The sequence below is a fragment of the Myzus persicae genome, unplaced genomic scaffold (genome assembly GCF_001856785.1).
Source record: "Myzus persicae strain clone G006 unplaced genomic scaffold, MPER_G0061.0, whole genome shotgun sequence".
NCBI lineage: Eukaryota > Metazoa > Arthropoda > Insecta > Hemiptera > Aphididae > Myzus > Myzus persicae.
This window is the reverse complement of record NW_019104155.1, coordinates 1,346,247-1,364,963: the sequence shown is the minus strand read 5'-3', so window position 1 is coordinate 1,364,963 and position 18,717 is coordinate 1,346,247. Positions and strand designations below refer to the sequence as shown.

General features: G+C 30.2%; 2 protein-coding genes across 2 annotated transcripts in view; both read right to left on the bottom strand.

The window, feature by feature from the left end:
- The window catches only part of LOC111039332 (cytochrome b ascorbate-dependent protein 3-like), an 8,719-nt gene extending 5,813 nt beyond the window's left edge, over positions 1-2,906 (bottom strand). The window contains exons 1-3 of the mRNA XM_022322804.1: positions 2,623-2,906; positions 2,352-2,453; positions 70-114 (exon numbers count right to left, since the gene is read on the bottom strand). Of these exons, the coding sequence (XP_022178496.1) occupies positions 70-114; positions 2,352-2,453; positions 2,623-2,668 (193 nt within the window). The 5' untranslated portion in view covers positions 2,669-2,906. The remainder of the gene's footprint in view (positions 1-69; positions 115-2,351; positions 2,454-2,622) is intronic.
- Positions 2,907-3,487: 581 nt separating this feature from the next.
- On the bottom strand, positions 3,488-18,645 carry LOC111039331 (integrin beta-PS). The gene is made up of 15 exons (XM_022322803.1): positions 18,233-18,645; positions 8,897-9,082; positions 8,460-8,727; positions 8,165-8,393; positions 6,840-6,927; positions 6,321-6,491; positions 6,161-6,259; positions 5,917-6,081; positions 5,524-5,814; positions 5,222-5,464; positions 4,881-5,156; positions 4,662-4,791; positions 4,449-4,595; positions 4,237-4,376; positions 3,488-4,170 (listed from the first exon to the last, which is right to left on the bottom strand). Exons 2-15 carry the CDS (start codon positions 9,062-9,064, stop codon positions 4,102-4,104), a joined length of 2,484 nt encoding a protein of 827 aa, XP_022178495.1. The 5' UTR covers positions 9,065-9,082; positions 18,233-18,645; the 3' UTR covers positions 3,488-4,101.
- Positions 18,646-18,717: the final 72 nt, after the last annotated feature.

Sequence of the window (18,717 nt, the reverse complement as noted above, 5' to 3'; positions counted from 1 at the left end):
GGGGGGGGGGGGGGATGATTGAAAACTAACTTGAGAATAAAAAAAATAAGTGTAATATATGGTTCTTACCATAATTTTGTATCGCTGGGTGAGTTTGAGAAGATTGATAGCCATCTGAAACCAATAGGTAATTAAATATTTAAGTGAAATAGTTAATAGTTATCTAACATTTTGAGCACAAGTAAGTAAGCCTGTAGAAATAAACATATTCCGGTATTTTATTTATTTATTGAAAAAGTAACGCAGCAAGGACAGAGTATATTATACACAATTTAACAAGTTGGAACATTCTACTTAACCTATTACACCATTTACGTCGATGCCGAACGTACATTAACATTTATTGCACGAATAATGGTACAGAAATTAATAACTACCCATTCTTTTTAAATCATACATTTTGTGGACGGACAAATGACAAATCAAAGTATACCAATAATTAACGTATTTTAAATAAGTCATCATTATTGGTCAAATGGAATTTCAAAATCCACACAATATAAGTGCACCAACCATGTTTTTGAAAAAAATTATTTTTCAAAAACAAAAATGTGTTGGGCTGTAACTCGGTCAATTTTAGGTTTAGGACCATGGTTAACGGACCAAACTGATCTACTCATATCTGGTGATAAAAATAGGGGTTTCTGTTCAAAACTGAAGTAGTATTGAGCCTTCGCGAACCAAAGAAGTTAAAAATTTATATTCTGTACAAATATGTACAAATAAATGTAACTATTTATCAAGATTATTTTTTTAGTAAATTTATTTTTATTTTTTAATCTTAAATCAAAACTAAATTTTATTATGAAGACACACATATCACTTTCCAGTTTGATGTTAACATTAATTATGCACTCAATATCGTAGAGTGTAGACTATCATTTTGCTTGATTTTTTTATTGTTATTGTTGAGATTATGATACTATACTGAAGGTCAGGGGTCAGGAACTAGCGGCTCTTTAATATGCAACCTGCGGCTCTTTGGAAAATTCCCACTAATATTAAGTAGATACGTTTTTTTGTGTGTTATTGTATTTAATTAAATAATATTATACTTGTATAAACAATAATAATAATAATAATAATAATGAATTAATGAAACAAAGTTTTTCTATATTTTCTAAGTTTAAGACGTATCATTTTTTTAATGCCCTCCAAATTTTCAATGAAATGATAATACTATCTTTATTCTAATATTCTATAATATATTGTCTATAGTATATACTCTACACTAACAACTGCAACTAAAAAAAGGTTGTTCAAACCTGTGCGGCTCCCTGGACATCATGGTTTTGTAATTTTTCGAAAAAATGGCTCTTACGAAAAGGTTCCCGACCCCTAGTTTAGGTAATAACTAGGTAATACATTTGTTAAGTTTACGTTCCATTCTGACAAAATGTAATGTCTCACTAAATTTAATTTAATTTTAGATTCTGAGCGGAGAGATGAATGATTAATTTTACAATGATGTGTGTTTTTTTATTTGTATAAATTACGTAAAATTGCAATACACAAATGTATAAGATTTTGATTTAGATGAAAAAGAACTGTAAAGAATACGTCTTATTTATTCAGATTTCAGAATACGTGTTTAATAGGTGGTTATTTGTAATAATTTTTAAAAAGTATTTACTGTCTAGAAATGAAATCTAATAACACATTTGACTTCGTTTAAAAAATAAGACTATACTTCGCACTAGACTATACTTCTAGAAGCATACCATTATTTATGTTATGAAAAATAGTTACATGTTACATTATAAAAATATCTTGAATTTTGAACGGTCACGAATGTTTTTCTAATTAATTTTTGCTGTAAATATTTTTCAACTAAAACAAAATTTTAAAGATAATTGGAATTACGAACGTGTTTTTATATGTTATGCGTACGTATATACCTACAGGATAACACGACATGGGTAAATCTGGGTGCCCAGATATCCTCTGCAAGATATTATAGAAATTATATTTTGTCGTTCTTTTCAACACCGAACAAGGTTAAACTTATTTTTATACACTGTAAATAGTTTTTTGATTGTAATATTTGTAATAGCACAAGTGCTTATAAATGACGAAACAAAATGGAGTAGAAAAACAGTATTAAAATTATGAATGTTTTTATGTGTGGATATAGATTATAGATATACGATCGGGTATTTGTGTAATAAGTAATAACACTATATGTCTACATATAATAAGATTTCGTTTCAAGTGTTTAATAGATGGGGCAAAAAAGCAACCACTCATGAAGTTAAAATATAATGTATGCAATAAACATTTGACACCAATAAAGACGATTGCTCGCCGAGGTGTTCGAAAAAATATATAATATGTAACACACGATCACGTACTTGACGTCAGATTCCCTGAACGTTTGACGGCGTTACTGTTGCTGATGATCTGCTCGACTATCGAGTTGCCAACATCGTCCAAATCCAACACCTCCGTGTCATCTGCACACGTTTAAAACATATATCATAATACAAATTGAAATTTAATTCCGCGAGATCGGCGCACGACGTCGTCCCTGATCCGACGCGTACATCCGCATAGGAATAATCCATGTACTGTTTAGGTACTTGATCGTAATTATTATTATATTTACATCGGCGTCGCCGTTACCTTTGACGGAGCTGGTCGTGCTGCCGACTGTTTGCAAAGCGTACATGGTGGTCGGTTAATATTGGGTTCACTGTTTAGCTATACAGCACAACAACTACAACGGGTTTTCGCGTTTACGTGACCGATACAAAATATATTATTATATTATATCAATATTATAATTTATTATAATATACATAATACTGTTATATCATATAGATATACTGTCGCTCATAACCTAAAAGCGACTGCTGATTTCCAACCGAACAACGACGACGACAAGTGGATATCGTGTAGTACCTATTGTAGTCTGTAGTCGTTATCTCGAGAGCCGCACTCATCGTGCGGTACGTTCAGCTATTGGGGGTTTTCGCGTATCTCTCGTACGACGTTCGGACAGCCGCCGAACGAGCTCGCCCGAAGTTGTATCACGTTCCGAGAGACATGCAGAGTTCGGAATTTCAGATCACGTGGCCTTGTGCAGAATTTTCAGTTGGATCTCGGACACGCCGAAATGGCGTGACATATGTGCTAGAATGCTAGATTCGATTCTCTGTGACTTGCGTCTTGATTCTGGTGTAGGCAGTAGGCGCCATCAGTATGGCATAACCTACATAATATTTTCTTCACGACCGCTGCCGGACAAGGAAAAACGTGAATAGTGGAAAAAAACACACGTCGAATAATATATTGTACACGATTTTTATTTATTCATATTATATATTCAAAAGTCAGTCGTTAATGTTATGATACAATAATAAAATGCAAAAAAAAAAAATTAGCACGCAAACAATAATTGTTAAGGCACTATATTATATGTATATATATATATATATTAAATAGTATGTATGTATAAATACATATATACTGTTTTAAATGTAAGTTCTAATGAATATTAAAGGCACAAATTCGATGTTCAGCATTTTTGTTTGCGAAAAAAATAGTTAATTTATTTTTAAGTTCGAATTCACTGGTGGTTTTAGTGATGGAAGACTAGACGAAAATAATTAATATTTTAAGTGTATTTTTCCTATTAAGCTCGATTTCAAATTCAGAGATCTGTTGATTAATTTAAAAATAGAATAGAAAATAAATTATGTATACATCAAATATAATATTAAAATAAAATATTAACAAAATAGAAAAAAATATACAGAAAAGGAATTAAAATACATTTAACAAAAATAAATATTAGGAAGTTTCTAAGTAACATGCTTAAGTTATAATTGTTTAATTTTTTTTTTTTGCTTACACTAATGCTGTAGAAAATTTAACATTGACAACAATGAACAATGAATCTTTATTTACAAGATACTGAGTTCTACTGCAATTGTGTTAATAGTAATTCATGACTCCCAGATGAAAAAAAAAACAAAGTGTTAATTTACTATGATTTACACATCTATGGCACGTGTTCTAATTTCTAACAAAAGTTATAAAAACGAGTGAGAGTTACTCATTTGTTAGTATACAACATGTAGTTTTGAACACATTTGGATCTTAAGATTTGCCCATATAAGTAGGATTTTTGAATGTTGACGTAGCTTGTCTGTAGATTGGATTTTCAGCCTAAAAATAATAAAAAAATATAAATTTAATAAAAAAAAGAAGTTTTGTTTATTTAACAATACTTACTGTGTCCCATTTGGCAATCATACGTTCTTTTTCAAACTTCGCGAATTCTCGTCTATCATTAATTGTTGTTAGTAGTTTCCACAGCAGCAGAAGAGCCATTCCAATTAATACTATAGCTCCAATCACGCCCAATATAATACCTGAAATGATATACAACAAATAACTAACAATGTACACAAACAATTTTTTTTAATATAATATATAGTATGTACCCATAAAGTAAACTTGAGGAGGACATTCACGTTCTTCTTGTGCTCGAATTACAATCTTTCCGCTTTGATCATAAGTGTAAACATACGCAAAACGACAATCGTCTTGATCATAATATGAACACATATTTTCATCTTTGTCTTCATTAGCTAAAAATTAAAATAATAATTGAAGAAAAAATGTTTTATTAGGTACTGAAAGGTCTCATATTTTACCTTCAGCTACTTTTACTATAATTGGTTTGATTGTGCAACTTTTTTCACATTCTTCAGGGGACATAGAGCCAGTCTTATATACAAGACATTGAATACATTCTTTAAATTCTTGACATCTACCTGGACAAGTCTAAATCACATAACAATTTAATAATAAATAATATTAAGTTTTAAAAATTGATATGAACACAAAATACAATCACATTTTTATCAACTTACTGGACATTTTTGACAGTATTTTCCAGAATATCTTATACCGTTTTCTTCAGAGCACTTGCATTGACCACATTCACAATTCCCACGACCAGAACATATTTCATTACTGCCATCCATTATACATGTTTCATTTGTAGCATGACAATCACATGATTCTCCTGTCCATCCTGGGATACACTTGCACACACCACAATCACATGTACCATAACCACCACATAAAGCACCACCAGATCGGTCACAGGAGAAATTATCACATTCACAGTATGTACCATAAACTCTCTAAAACATATTTTATATTATTAGTTACATCAACTTAGATAATTTACATTGAAAGTTAATTTTACCTCTTCTGGATTAGATCTAGCTTGACAATCACATTGGCCACAGTTACATTCTCCACGACCGGAACAATTTATTTCCGAGTCATTGTTCAACCGACATCCAGATACCATGTATGTATCATTACCATGGCGGTTATTGTTAGCATCACATTCACACATACGACCAAAGTGCATAGAATCACATTCACAAACACCACACTTTAATGTTCCAGCTCCACGACAGTCGGGCGATTTCTCAAGATAATCCTAAATTACATTTTAAATAATTAATCTATACTATTAGGCGCTATGAAGTTGCTACTTACAGGATGACCAACATTTTCACACTCGCATTCACACTGCATATCTAATACCACAGTTAATGATTCATTAATGCCAACAGGGTAAATTTGAAAAGTCTGTGACCAATCTTTGCGATTTGGTGGACATGATGTTACTTCAATTTCAGCTTGAAAATTGACTACAGTACCAACTTTAAGTCCATCACATTTATTTGTTTGTTTTAACACACCATCTTTATCAAGACAGCTCGAATAATATGTGACCTTTATGGCACTAGATGCTGTATCTCTCATTTCAACAGAAGACGATATTTTCTGTAAAACAATCAATAGTTATTAAGATTCTATCATATAAAGGAAGAGCATACAATGTATTGTAATAATAAATAATATGTTCGAAAATATAATATTTCTTACACTGTACTGATCTTTAACTAAATCAACAACATTTTCAGAATTTTCAGATAGAGTACCAGCTGAAGCTCCTTCAATATGTTGCATTAGACGTTCATAAACATTTATTTGTTCTCGTGTTACAGCAAATATCATATTGATTGAGTTTTGTCTTACTTTTAAATTTATCTAAAAAATGTTTAATCATATCTAATGTTAAGTAAGTTATAAAGTAAATAAGTTATTAACACTTTGGTATAGTTGTTACCTGTGATATTGATGGATAATCTTGTAAAGACGAATGTGTGTAGGTACCTCTATTATCGAGATGGCAACGACCATCATTTGGTTTGATAATTCCACCAAGCTAAAGATTTAATGAATTGTTTAGTGATTTAAAACATAACTTAAGTAATAAAGAATCTTACTTTTCCGTCACCAGCATAATGAAATCCAGCATCGGTTGAGAATAACAATAACCGTCTGGCACGTTCTCTCCAACCAATTTGATCTCGACATACGATGGCTTGCATGATAGCATCAAAACCACCTTCTGGTGCATCTAAATTACCTGAAACTGGTGCTCTTTGGACCTCGCCCTATATTAAGTATTAGATTCAATTAATTAATGTATTAAACTAATATTTTACATGCATTCAATTAATACTTTAACTCATAAATTCATTTAAAATTAATCATGCAACAGAAACATATAAACAAGCTGTAAGTCAATCACATTTTTAAGTACAATAATTTAAAAAGTGGGTATAAAACATGAAAGTTTATTAAATGTTAATAACAAATAAAATAATATATTTATTTTCGTCTTAATACATTTCTGAAAATTAGACAGTTAAGAGTACAAAATCATATTATGTTAATATTAATAAATAATATTTAGTCAATAGTTATTCTTAATGATGCTGAATAGTTTTCAATGGACTTACGGCAAATTTATTAGTGTCTTGACTGAGAGACATGACATTTTGAAATCCGTATGGAGGAGCTTCACAACGAGGACATGGCTTCACCAAGCTGAATATTATACAAGCACACAAAATATTATTACAAAATAAGTTTTGTAATAATCAAACAATTACAGAACGATAGTGAAATACTATGTGCACAACAAGCATATCCCTTATTAAACATAGATAGCCATATGGGTATGAATTTGATTAATTTATTATAATTTATTTAAAACCAATATACTCTGTGAATTTATTTGAAGTATTAAAATAGGATAATGATTTGCCTAGTGAGTGTATAAAAACATCTACAACAAATAAAAACATAAAAGCTAAAAAATATTATATTTAAACTATCTAAACTACACATGAAACTTATATACTCGTATTTCGTACATATTGGCCCTACAAGTCATGCAAATACATATTGTACAACTATAAGAGTGTTTTATTTTAACCAAATTACAATGAAAAGTATTGTTTTTAAACCAACAGAGCATTATTTTAATTGAAAAATTTAAATTACTAAAAAAATATAATATGTACCATAAAATAGTACATTACCTTTTAAACTATCTGTTTACTAAGTAATCTAAAAGGAAAATACTGTAGCAAAATCATATAAAAACAAATTGAATTGAAATGAATTGAAATCCCTGATTCCAAATATAGAATTATCATGTATAACCTTGATCAGTTTAAAAATAATGAATACCTATTGTTTGTAATTTGTATAAGCAAGACATATATGAAAGTACCTTTTTCTAGAAGGAATGTATTCATAGAGGGATGACTTTGGATTCCCTCTCACAAAGGGTTGGGACAATTGTTTTCGAATTAAGTATATTACATGAAAATTGATAACAGTTTGTATATTAGAATATATATTTAAAAAGTATTACATACTAAATATGTTATCACAAAACAAAACATGCTAATGTTTTCTATTTTTGATATTCTCTACACATGTATTAGCCCTCTCCTCCCCCAATTAAATTTTATATACACGCCTATGTACTTGCGATAGAAACAACAAAGATTTTATTCAAATGTATATATATATATACAACATTGATTTATTTGTAGATGAATTATACACATTTTGCCTTGAATTCATTTTAGATCAATAACTTACTGAGAATAAATCAGTGTTCGAATTCAACGACAACTGATTACGAAAACCATATGAATGAGCACAGAATTCGCATGGAGATTCAACTCTAACCCAAGAAAAATCACGCAAAAATAAATTTTATACTCATTCAAACAAATTTATAAAAACCAAAAACAACTATTCAACTTACTTTTTCGGCATCGTATTGACATATGGCATGACAACTTTGTCAACAAAGCTACCAAATCCAAGTCGAAAATTTGAGGTAATATTTCGCATGCTTTCAGCCAATAAATTTCCAAGAGCGGATAATTTTTCTTTGTCGTCCTCCATTGAATTAGATAAGTCCATTAAGTAATACAAGTCCACAGGATAATCTTCGGCTTGTGCATAATTCACAGTTATTCTATGGGCTTCATCTAAAAATAATGTCATAAATTGTTAAAAAAAATATATAAAAATATAATAATTCGGAAAATACTTACTTATTCTAAGCTTAAGAGATACTTGTTGAGGAGAGATTTGAACAGCATCGTGTGCCGAACTCGATGCTGATCCTTTAAAAGCCGAAGTAGAGGAGCCGCTGGAACTACTAACACTAGACGTATAAGAATTCGTATTTTTTCTAGCTTTTTGAAGTTGACGCGAATCCAACATTTTGTACTCATTTTTAGGATTATTGATATAGCGTTCATTACATTGTATCATGTTAGAGTTAATGTTTGATTGAAAACATCGTTTTCCATCAAATTTCTACAAATATAAAATACAATTGCAATAATTTAAAAAGCAATGAATAAACTAATAATAAAAATAAACGTTAGCGTTTTACAAAAACTGTTAAAATTAATTGTTATGATTAGAACACGACAAAACAAAGGACAAATACCAATGACTAATGATTTTTTTTTGCTAAACGTACCGGTTGTGCACACCAAGCGCACGTTGGAGTTTGTATACATTCATGACAAGTCTGTTTAAGAACGCAAGGATTCTGTCTGATTAATTGTTGTTGTATTTCGTCTGCATAACAAAAGCCTAGTGTCAACAAGGCAACTGTCAACATTATTAGCATTAGTATTTTATTCATTTTGGTCTGAGTAATAATCTGAAAAAATATATAAATTTTTTAATATAAAATCGATATTTAATAATGTTTTATTAAATTAACAATCGATGAAACTATTTAAATTTCTATTTTTTAAATCAAATAATTTTCATAAAATATATTTCAAAACAAAGCAATATTTGGTTAATAAGTCTTATTTAAAAATAATAGTCCACCTCTGTAAAAAGGTGTGTTAATTCTACACCTACTATAAATAAATGTTTACATGCATCGATGCTTAATAGTGGACGTATAAAAAAGAAACTAATTAGTAATTACGGAAGAACCAACCACAATAACTCAAGATTGTAATAATTGTTTGATAAATATAAAAAGTACTAAAACGTTCATAAAGATTTAAAGATGAGTATAAAGAGTTTGAATTGACGAATTCGAGTAAAATTGTAAGCAACTCATAAAAGGATTGGACATAACATAATCCAGATGTTACAGTTAAGTTGTAATATATATTATATACGTTGTGCATAGTTTAACTGTTATAGTATGGTTTCATGAATAATACGACACGGTCAGCAAAATAAGTAATTAATTATACTGTAACTGAAGTAGTAAAGTGTGTGAAGTCTTAAGAATTCGTAGAAAATTAAAATATGAAATGTGCAGAAAAATGTCTTTTAATAACACCAGGCAATGCCGCATTGGTATTGATGAAAATATATGTACGATTATTTCTAACACGCGCGTCACTAACTTACCGGATGATAACAGTTATAATAGGATCACATATAGAATGATTGAGAACCTTATATGGAAACGTCACGTTGCGCACGTATCTCGTTGTAAAAACACAGAAATCGTGGTGTTTTAAATGTGCGTCATAATTTTCTCGGCAATTTTAGAATTTAGATATCCGCAAGGGCGTACTAAATAAAAGATATAGCTTGTCACTTATATAAAAGAACAAGAAATATTTTGCGGAATGGGGTGTAATGGCTTAACCCCATCACCGGTCCTCCCCAATCACTCACGTCCTAACTTAAAATTTGGCAACATTTTATTGTTGATTATTTATTTTTGCATTCTTCAGATAGACACTACGTTGTTTCCAAATGAACAAGTAAACGTACTACGAAACGAACACAACGGTACACGTTTATTACTTCGTCGTACTAACTATTATTAGTTATTTACTTCCGTCATCTTCCGGAACCGCTGTAATAGCATTTTAAATCACAAATTTACAATAACAGACGTATATTATTGTAATATAATAATAATAACATAATAATATTGTATTCTTTATTGTAAGCATGTATATTATTCCGTATTGTATTTTTACCACGCTGCGCGTTATGAGTTTTTGGTCGTAAAAAGGAATGCGTCTTTTGGCCTACATGGCTCATTAACGTTGCACAGCGTCGACGTCCGCCGCATAGAACCGCGCCAAGGTCCACCTCTTCGCCACTGCCCCCCCCCCCCCACACACACAAAAAATAAATAAAAAATCTCGACCCATCCGCCGGTATTGCAAGATACGATCGCTGTTTATTACACGGCCATATGCGGCGTTCAGCATCGAAAATGCGACCTGCGGAGCCGACAAACGTCACGTTCGTCTCGGAAAAGGCCGACGCCGAGTGACAAAAGCCGCGTCTACGACCAGCACGCGACCCTGGTCCCGTTGACGACCGACAAATGATCGAAAAACACGAACATGTGTCGGCGACGACAGCAGGTCGGGTGGCAATGCGTGTAAGGCAGTGCGAGGGAGACGGCAACGACGGTGTGGCCCGGATGAGGCGGCGGCCGGTACGCCTAAACAACAAACCGACTTATACGTCGTGGGCGCGCGGTAGAAACCAGTCCGTTCCCACACAGCCGCGTACTTCTGCTTACTGCTGTTGGACTAGTTTTTATTTTACTATTTATTATGATACGAATTTTTTTTACCTTCGAAATTCGCTGCCGGGACAGAGATATAATCGAAAAATGGAAAATTGAAATACTCATATACCTACGGATAACGACATTTCCCACTTCATACAACGTGTTTTAGTGATCAATTGATTTTGTCGAAAATAAATCAAAATAGTTTGCTTAACTGCAAGTCTGCGAATAATCGATTTTAAAAGTCCATCAATTCAGTTCTTAAAATTAGCTACGGCAGTACTATAAAAAGTTCCTATTTTAAATCCTTACAATAATTATAACAAGGAATGTTATTTATATGTAAAAAAACCAAAATTATGTAGGTAGTAAGAAATAAAGCATATGTAAGTATTAAAAAAAATATAAAAATATGTTAACATGTAATATGGCTGTACATCACTTACAAATTGTATGAGTACTTTTATCGAAGTATGAATGTTAAATACTACATACCACAAAAAAAAAAAATGAACAAAATAAGTTTAAAAAAAGCAGACATTTTTTAAGTAATGTGAAAGAAAATATGTAAAAACATGTAGAATAAAATATGTCTTATTTTATTGCAAATTAGGTGAAACGAATGTATCATTTGCAATAACTAATTTAATAATTTATCATATTTTAGTAAAAATATATATTTACATACAATATACAAATCTCAGCCCTAATTATAACCAACAGTGTGAGATGGACGAATCTCTAAGTTGGATTTATTTGGTGATGTTTAAGCTCTTCAATGTTGTCATTGAATATATATTGTTAAAGGTATTATTGGCAATAAGCACGCCGACTCCCGTCACCCTCATTAACTATTTTCTCTGAGGCCCGCTTCGGAGGCCTAATCCCGACTTAATGTCACTACACCGTTGATTCACCCTTATACTATAGATCTAGACGCTAGATTGAAAAAATACATATTATGGAATCCTATGTCCGATTTAAAAAAAAATCTCCCAACATTCCACTTCATCCATGGTTCCAAGCTTCAATATTGTGTTGTATTTCAAGCTTGTAAAGTCAATAATCACAAATTAAAAAATTAAAAAAAAATTAATTAATTAATTAGTTAACCTAATTCAAATTAGGTTTGAGGCTCAATCAAGGCCTTCCTGTATCTCTTCTCTAACTGTGCCTCACAAGATTTCTATCATCTATTAATCAATTGTCCTGCTCTTTCTACAATACTCAATTAAAACAGTTGTTTTTTTCTCTGATATTGATGCTTTTTCCTATAAAAATGTCACTCTAATTAAAGTCGTACAACATTTCATTCCTCATAATATATAGGTTGTGAATAGGCTTTAAATTTAATCTATACAATATTCGAAGTATAATAATTTATGATAGTATTTGTTTGAGAAAAAAAACTATTGGATACAAGTAATTTTACATAATCGGATTGAATTGCAATTAACTATAACTAAATGGGAGGAAATGAGAAAAAAATCTTTTGATGGCCTTAACTTGCTCTGCCTCCTTCTCCACTGCCGTGAGTCGGAAATCGCGATGTGTTGGCAGTTATTCACCTTGTGAAACGCGTGCGCATTTATCAATGAAATCATAGGATAAAAATATACAAGATATTCACGTCCCCACCACCGGCAGACGATCACGTCACGAGTGACGATTGTACGAGAGTGAATAACGAAAGGGGTAAAAGAATCGTTTTTTCCTCTTCTCTACTCGTCTTTAAAGGTCGCGACGATGACGAGGTGTAAACTATTTTTCTACTTCCACCTGTTGTCGCGGACACAGACAGCAAGGATTTTAAAAAAAAATACCAGTCGAACAGCCGTAGCCTTATAAGGATTTGATGGACAGTTATCCGGTGCATACGCGTGAGTGAGCGTGTGCGCGCGAGACTAGCATGTGTGTTACGGTTATGCGATATCATATTTTTTAACAACCCGACAAAAAATTTATAAGAGGTCCACTGTTTAGATCGAAGAACCATTGATTGTTCGTTAATGAATTAAGGAGACATTTATAACTTATTAATATCAAATTGATATTGACTTAAATATTATAGGCATGTGTACGGCAAACGATGCTGTCGTACACGATCACCAGCCATATTTCGACCAAGAAGTTTTTATTTTTATTTCACCCTGTAAAAATATAAAATATTAGAGCACGCAAGTTTGGCAACAACGGAAACTTAGAAGCAAGCGCTATTACTGTCGACGTAGGGTTATTAGGCTAATGGGTTAGCCTTAGCTGGAGTTCTTTTTCCGTTCACATTTTTATAACTAACTATCAGATTGATCAGCCGGGGGTGGGTTTCTTTATTATTTTTTCCTTGGTTTGTTCCATATCAGAACAAAGCTACGTAGACGTATAGACGTATAAACGTATCGGTGTCGCCCTCTTGGTATACACTAGCGGCAGTACAGGGCGTACCATCGGGTAAACGTTAACGTATTTATTGAGGTAGGTACCTAACCTAGGTTAGGCTCAATACCTCAAACCTACAATAACTTATTTTCGTATTTGATTATAAATTTCATAACACATTATAATCATAATTTTTTTATGAAATACGGTCCAACCAATCAGTTAATAATAATTGTTTTTTTTTTTAATTCGCAAGGACATAATAAGAATATGTTCAACAAGCAATTAATACGTTAATAGCAATAAAGAAAAATGATTCTGTGAGGGATCAACGTAGAAAAATATTATATTTATTAGATGTATAGTTTATTGTAAATTATTATTACGATCTGCGATGTGTCATCAAACTGTTATTCTATAAATAGTGTGTAGTCAGTGATGTAGGTAATGCTAAAAAAATTTGAGTGTCCATAATATTATGTTCACACATTATTATTTGCAAGAAAATAATAAGATAAGCATAATATAATTATTAAATGGATAAAAATTTGAGGTTGTGGATTCTCAACACTGGTCATTAGTTCAAATTAAAAAAACAATTTTTTTTTAGTTTAGGTTTATGGTATTTGGTCAAACCGTTGGCGAGTCACTATATTAAAATTTTATGAAATCGTAAATTATATAATATTGAAAAAAAATGTAAGATACTTTACAGTTCACAATAATTCGAGGTATTTAGACCATTAATTAAAATATATACTATTACATATTTAATCAATGTTTAGAGTACCAAAAGTACTAATAAATTATAAACCTGAATAATGGTATATTGTATTTTTTTATTTTTAAGTATTATAATACCCATTTGATAGTTTGAAGGTGATAAAATATATATTAAAGATTTTGGTTAGAAGTTACTGGATAGAACAATAATACCTTTTTTTTAGAAAACATTCAATTTTTAGCAATTAATATTAATTGTAATTACGGCTTATTAATACTATTTATACAACATATTACTATGTAGATATAAAATTACACATTTAGAAATACATTTTCTGCAAATAAAACAAAATACTTTATAATTTAATTTATTAAAGGTACATACCTAATAGTTTACATTTTTTTATTCTTGCGATCTATTAAATGTACTTACACAATTTTTTTAAAAGATTGTCCTTAGGACAACATCAAATTATTTAAATTAAACAACAAAATAAGTACTTAAACTTTAAACCTTATTGGTAAATTCTACATTATATTGAGTATTATATTATATTATTTTGTTGTTTTTATAAATATTAATAAAATACATTCTATGACCTTGACAGTTAACCGGGAAAATTAAGCATGATATATTAATTTACAAACATTTATATATCTATGAAATAATTATAGCCTACAATGTAGGTATAATAAAATAATCATAGATACTGAAAATTGTATAGAAAAATACTTTAACATATTATCTACTCGCCACACAGCTTATTTTAATAATAGATTCGACCTACTTCATAGTAATGCATTAGTTTCATAAAACCAAATGCCTATAAAATGGTGGCCAAATATTTAAGTAGTAGTTTTATTCAAATTTTGGGTTTAGCTAAATAAATCTGTATAATTTCATAGTTTACAAGTTACAAAAAAAGTTTTATTTAATGCACCGTTAATTTCAAAATTATGTGGTGTTTCATTGCAAGTTAAGGCATAGTTTTAAAATAGCAGAATGCACAGTGATGTTGGGTCAATAAATGTCACTAACTCACTAGAAAAATCATCATTTAGCGAAAAAATGTATTTTGTTAAACAAATTATTGAACCAAAAAATCATTGCTCATTAGTCGTATTATCAATTTTAGATCATAAAAGAGTGATAGTGTTTTATATATTTTATGTTTATACTGTATAAATGTTATTTTGTTTATAGTGACACCGTGAACATTTTCATTGATGGAGTAAATACTTGTATATTTTTTTTTTGTTTTGTATAATACAGAAATAAGACCAGTGTCCAATTAATATTTTATTAAATCTCATTAATTTAAATAAAAATATACAAGAAAGTAATTTATACATTTACAATTGTGAATTACAATATTTATGTGGATATAGTATGCATATTGAAGGTTATAGTATTATTTTAAAAATTAAGTAGGTAGAATGTAAATATGAAAATTTTGGGATACTAAAAATATATCCATATAGAATGCACTTCTAAATTCTTAAATTTAATAATTATAACCTAGAAGATCTTAAATATGAAAACAAGTATTGAGAATAAAAGACACCTAAGTTGTTTTTGACTATATAAACTATGGTTTTGAAGCTCTTTAATCAGAAAATGATTAAATATTTACTATAAATTTATATTTTTTGTTACTGTTATAGGTAATTAGAATTGTTTGTAAATTATGACAGGATCTAGCTAGAGTGTACATAATCCAAGGGATGATAACATACAAAACTTACCATTTTTGTTAAAAGGTTTTGTCAAGGGTAATATTCTTTTAAGCTTTACAGTTCTATAATTGTATTAATCAAGGTATTAGGTATATTACCTATACTGAGAGATTTATATTATAATCTAATTTTTATTTAGGTATTCTTTGATGAAACTAGGCTGTTAAATATACAAGTAATATCATTAATCTACACTTAAATAGAAAGAAGACAATTTATTTGTTTGTTCGGGATAAGTTCCGGAACTACTTAACCAAACTAAAAATTGTCAACCATCTGAAAGCTACACTTTTCAAAGGATCTATCGTATCATAGATTATATTTTTTACAGCAAATTTGAGATTTTTTTTATAGAAATAATAACACATTTTTGGTTATTATAATTGATGGGGTTCCTATTGGTTACTAAATGTTGTATTAATTAAAAAGAAATTAGCAATTGATTATAAGGTACCAATTTTAAAAATTGTTACACTTAATAATTTCAAATCTAAAATACAAGAAAAAAATAGTTATTAGGTACGATCGAGGGTATGATTGAATATAACTTGAGACCTGTATATTAAATGATTACTTTTCTAATGCAGATAAAGATGGGGTAAATTCACAGGAATTTGTCATGAGAAGTTTTGAACATCACTACGACGGGTATCAAATGAACAATTGAACACAAATTTTGAATCATATGGAGTGGGTATTTTTAATTGGTAACAAAATGCACTGGGGGATCAGCTAGATAATTTGTAATTTTAGAATTTTTTTTTTGGAAGTATTGCTTTTATCGAGTATTTCTTCATATTAACAGCACACCATGAATAATAAAAAATAGGGACCTCAAAAATGGTAATTTTTAAACAAATTATCTTAATAGATATTTTTTCCTGTGTTCTGTAATGAATAGAGATTTAGAAATTATATAGGTATAATATGTACTGGTAAATCAATTAATAACATTAATAACAAAAACAATATAGGTTATATTACCTTAATATTATTTTACTAGTTTTTTAAATGTTTACCATTCAAATAATATATTTAATCACTTATCACAAAATGGATATTGATTAACACACTTATAGTTAGAAATGTCTAGAGATTCCTCCAGAAATACCTATTGTCTAAAGTAGCCATCAGTACAATTTTATATTTTTAAATGACAACATGATATCCTCTACTGTTACTAATGCTACACTTAATCTATTGTTAATTACTATCCCACTAAAATTTAGTAATTAACTTTAGGGTACCTAGATAAATAGGAATTTAATTACCTTATAATTTTATAAAAAATATATATACCTTTATGGGATAAGATGTATAAGAAATAAGAACATTTAAAACAAAATTAAAATAAAAACTCAGATTAACATAATAATATCAAGTTTGCTGACTGCTGTTGTAATGTAGGCTCAACACAGTTGCATGTATATGATATAGTAATATACCAATGTTGTTTATTCAAGAACTTATGTTTAGATATCTTATTTTTTCAAGGGCCTAGTAATAAAATTAGCCATAGGTAGGTTAAAAATTAATGAATCTAAAACAAAATAGCAAGTGTCTTGTGAACCTAAATTTTCATTTATATTTTAAATATGGTTTGATATCTACCCATAAGTATTAATTTATCTCCTTTTTTTTTAGCATGGCAGCACCTATTGGTTTTCTTAGAGTGTAGTGTTTTTTTTTTGAACTGGGGCTAACATAATTTCGCCTAGAGAACTATACATGTAAGTAAGATTGATAAAAACATGGTGGCGCTGGATCTCTAAGTTTTGTTTAAATTGCAAAGGTACTCCTAGTACTCCATGATATTTTTACAGAACTTTTTGAAAATTGTCTATATTTATCTACAATAGGTGTATTAGCTATTTCTACACTTAGCTACTTATATATTATTAAATAAGAACCTCGATAAGAACCTTCAAAATATAAGAAACATACTTGATGGTAAATATAATATAGGAATTTACATCAGATTCCTACAAAAAAATACTTATTAGTGAAACTAAAAGCAGATGGTATACCTAATACCCACCCATCAGATTCTCTATTGTAATAATGTAATAGGTACTAACACAATGCCACAAAAGTTAACAAATATTCAATGTAAACATTTTATGTTAATTTAACATATCAACTGAAGTCCTAGATTTTAATATTAGAAACTTAACATTTATTATTAGCAAGAGATTTACTAACAGTTCAGTCCCTTCGTAATGCTACCCCACAAGGAAAAAAAGTTATGAAGTGATGGTAGTAAATATTGTATTGAAAACCGAAACAAAATTATTAACAATTGTACGTAAAAAACAGAAAATAATACATTAGTTACTATGCATATTTTCCGGTGTAAAAAATGCACTCATGAATGACTAATAAAGTGGACAATATTGACGGTCACTTCCCATCTACACAGTTACTGACTACTGAAGTATCTATGATTTACAACATATTTGTACTTACGCGCAATAGTGTATTATAAGAGCACCACACTGTAGTGATTTATCAATGGTAACTGGGCTGTGGCCGGGCTATAGAAATTGTCAAACGGCGGCTGAGGCAATGGTGTCAGCCTCGTCGAACAAGCATTTACACCGCTTCTGATGGTATTTTAATGTGCCGGCGATAATTTCGCGTGAGCATTTTCAATCAGATTTCGTCTAGTAAGAGATGGAATATCGAAATAAAAATGTTTTTGTTTTTAAAAATAAGAACGTTTTAGAAACACTTCACGTCATTTTTACACTGCACCGAACGGGTCACTTGACTCACTTCTCACCTGCTATATACGTACAGTGTACGCATTGACACGGCAGCGGAACACGAGCGCACGGACAGACGGCGACGGACGGACGGCGACGGAAAAAAAGCATCTCTAAAAATGGGCAGCCCAACCCACGTCCCAACACCACCACAACGACCATGCCACCGTGGTTATGAGAGCTAAG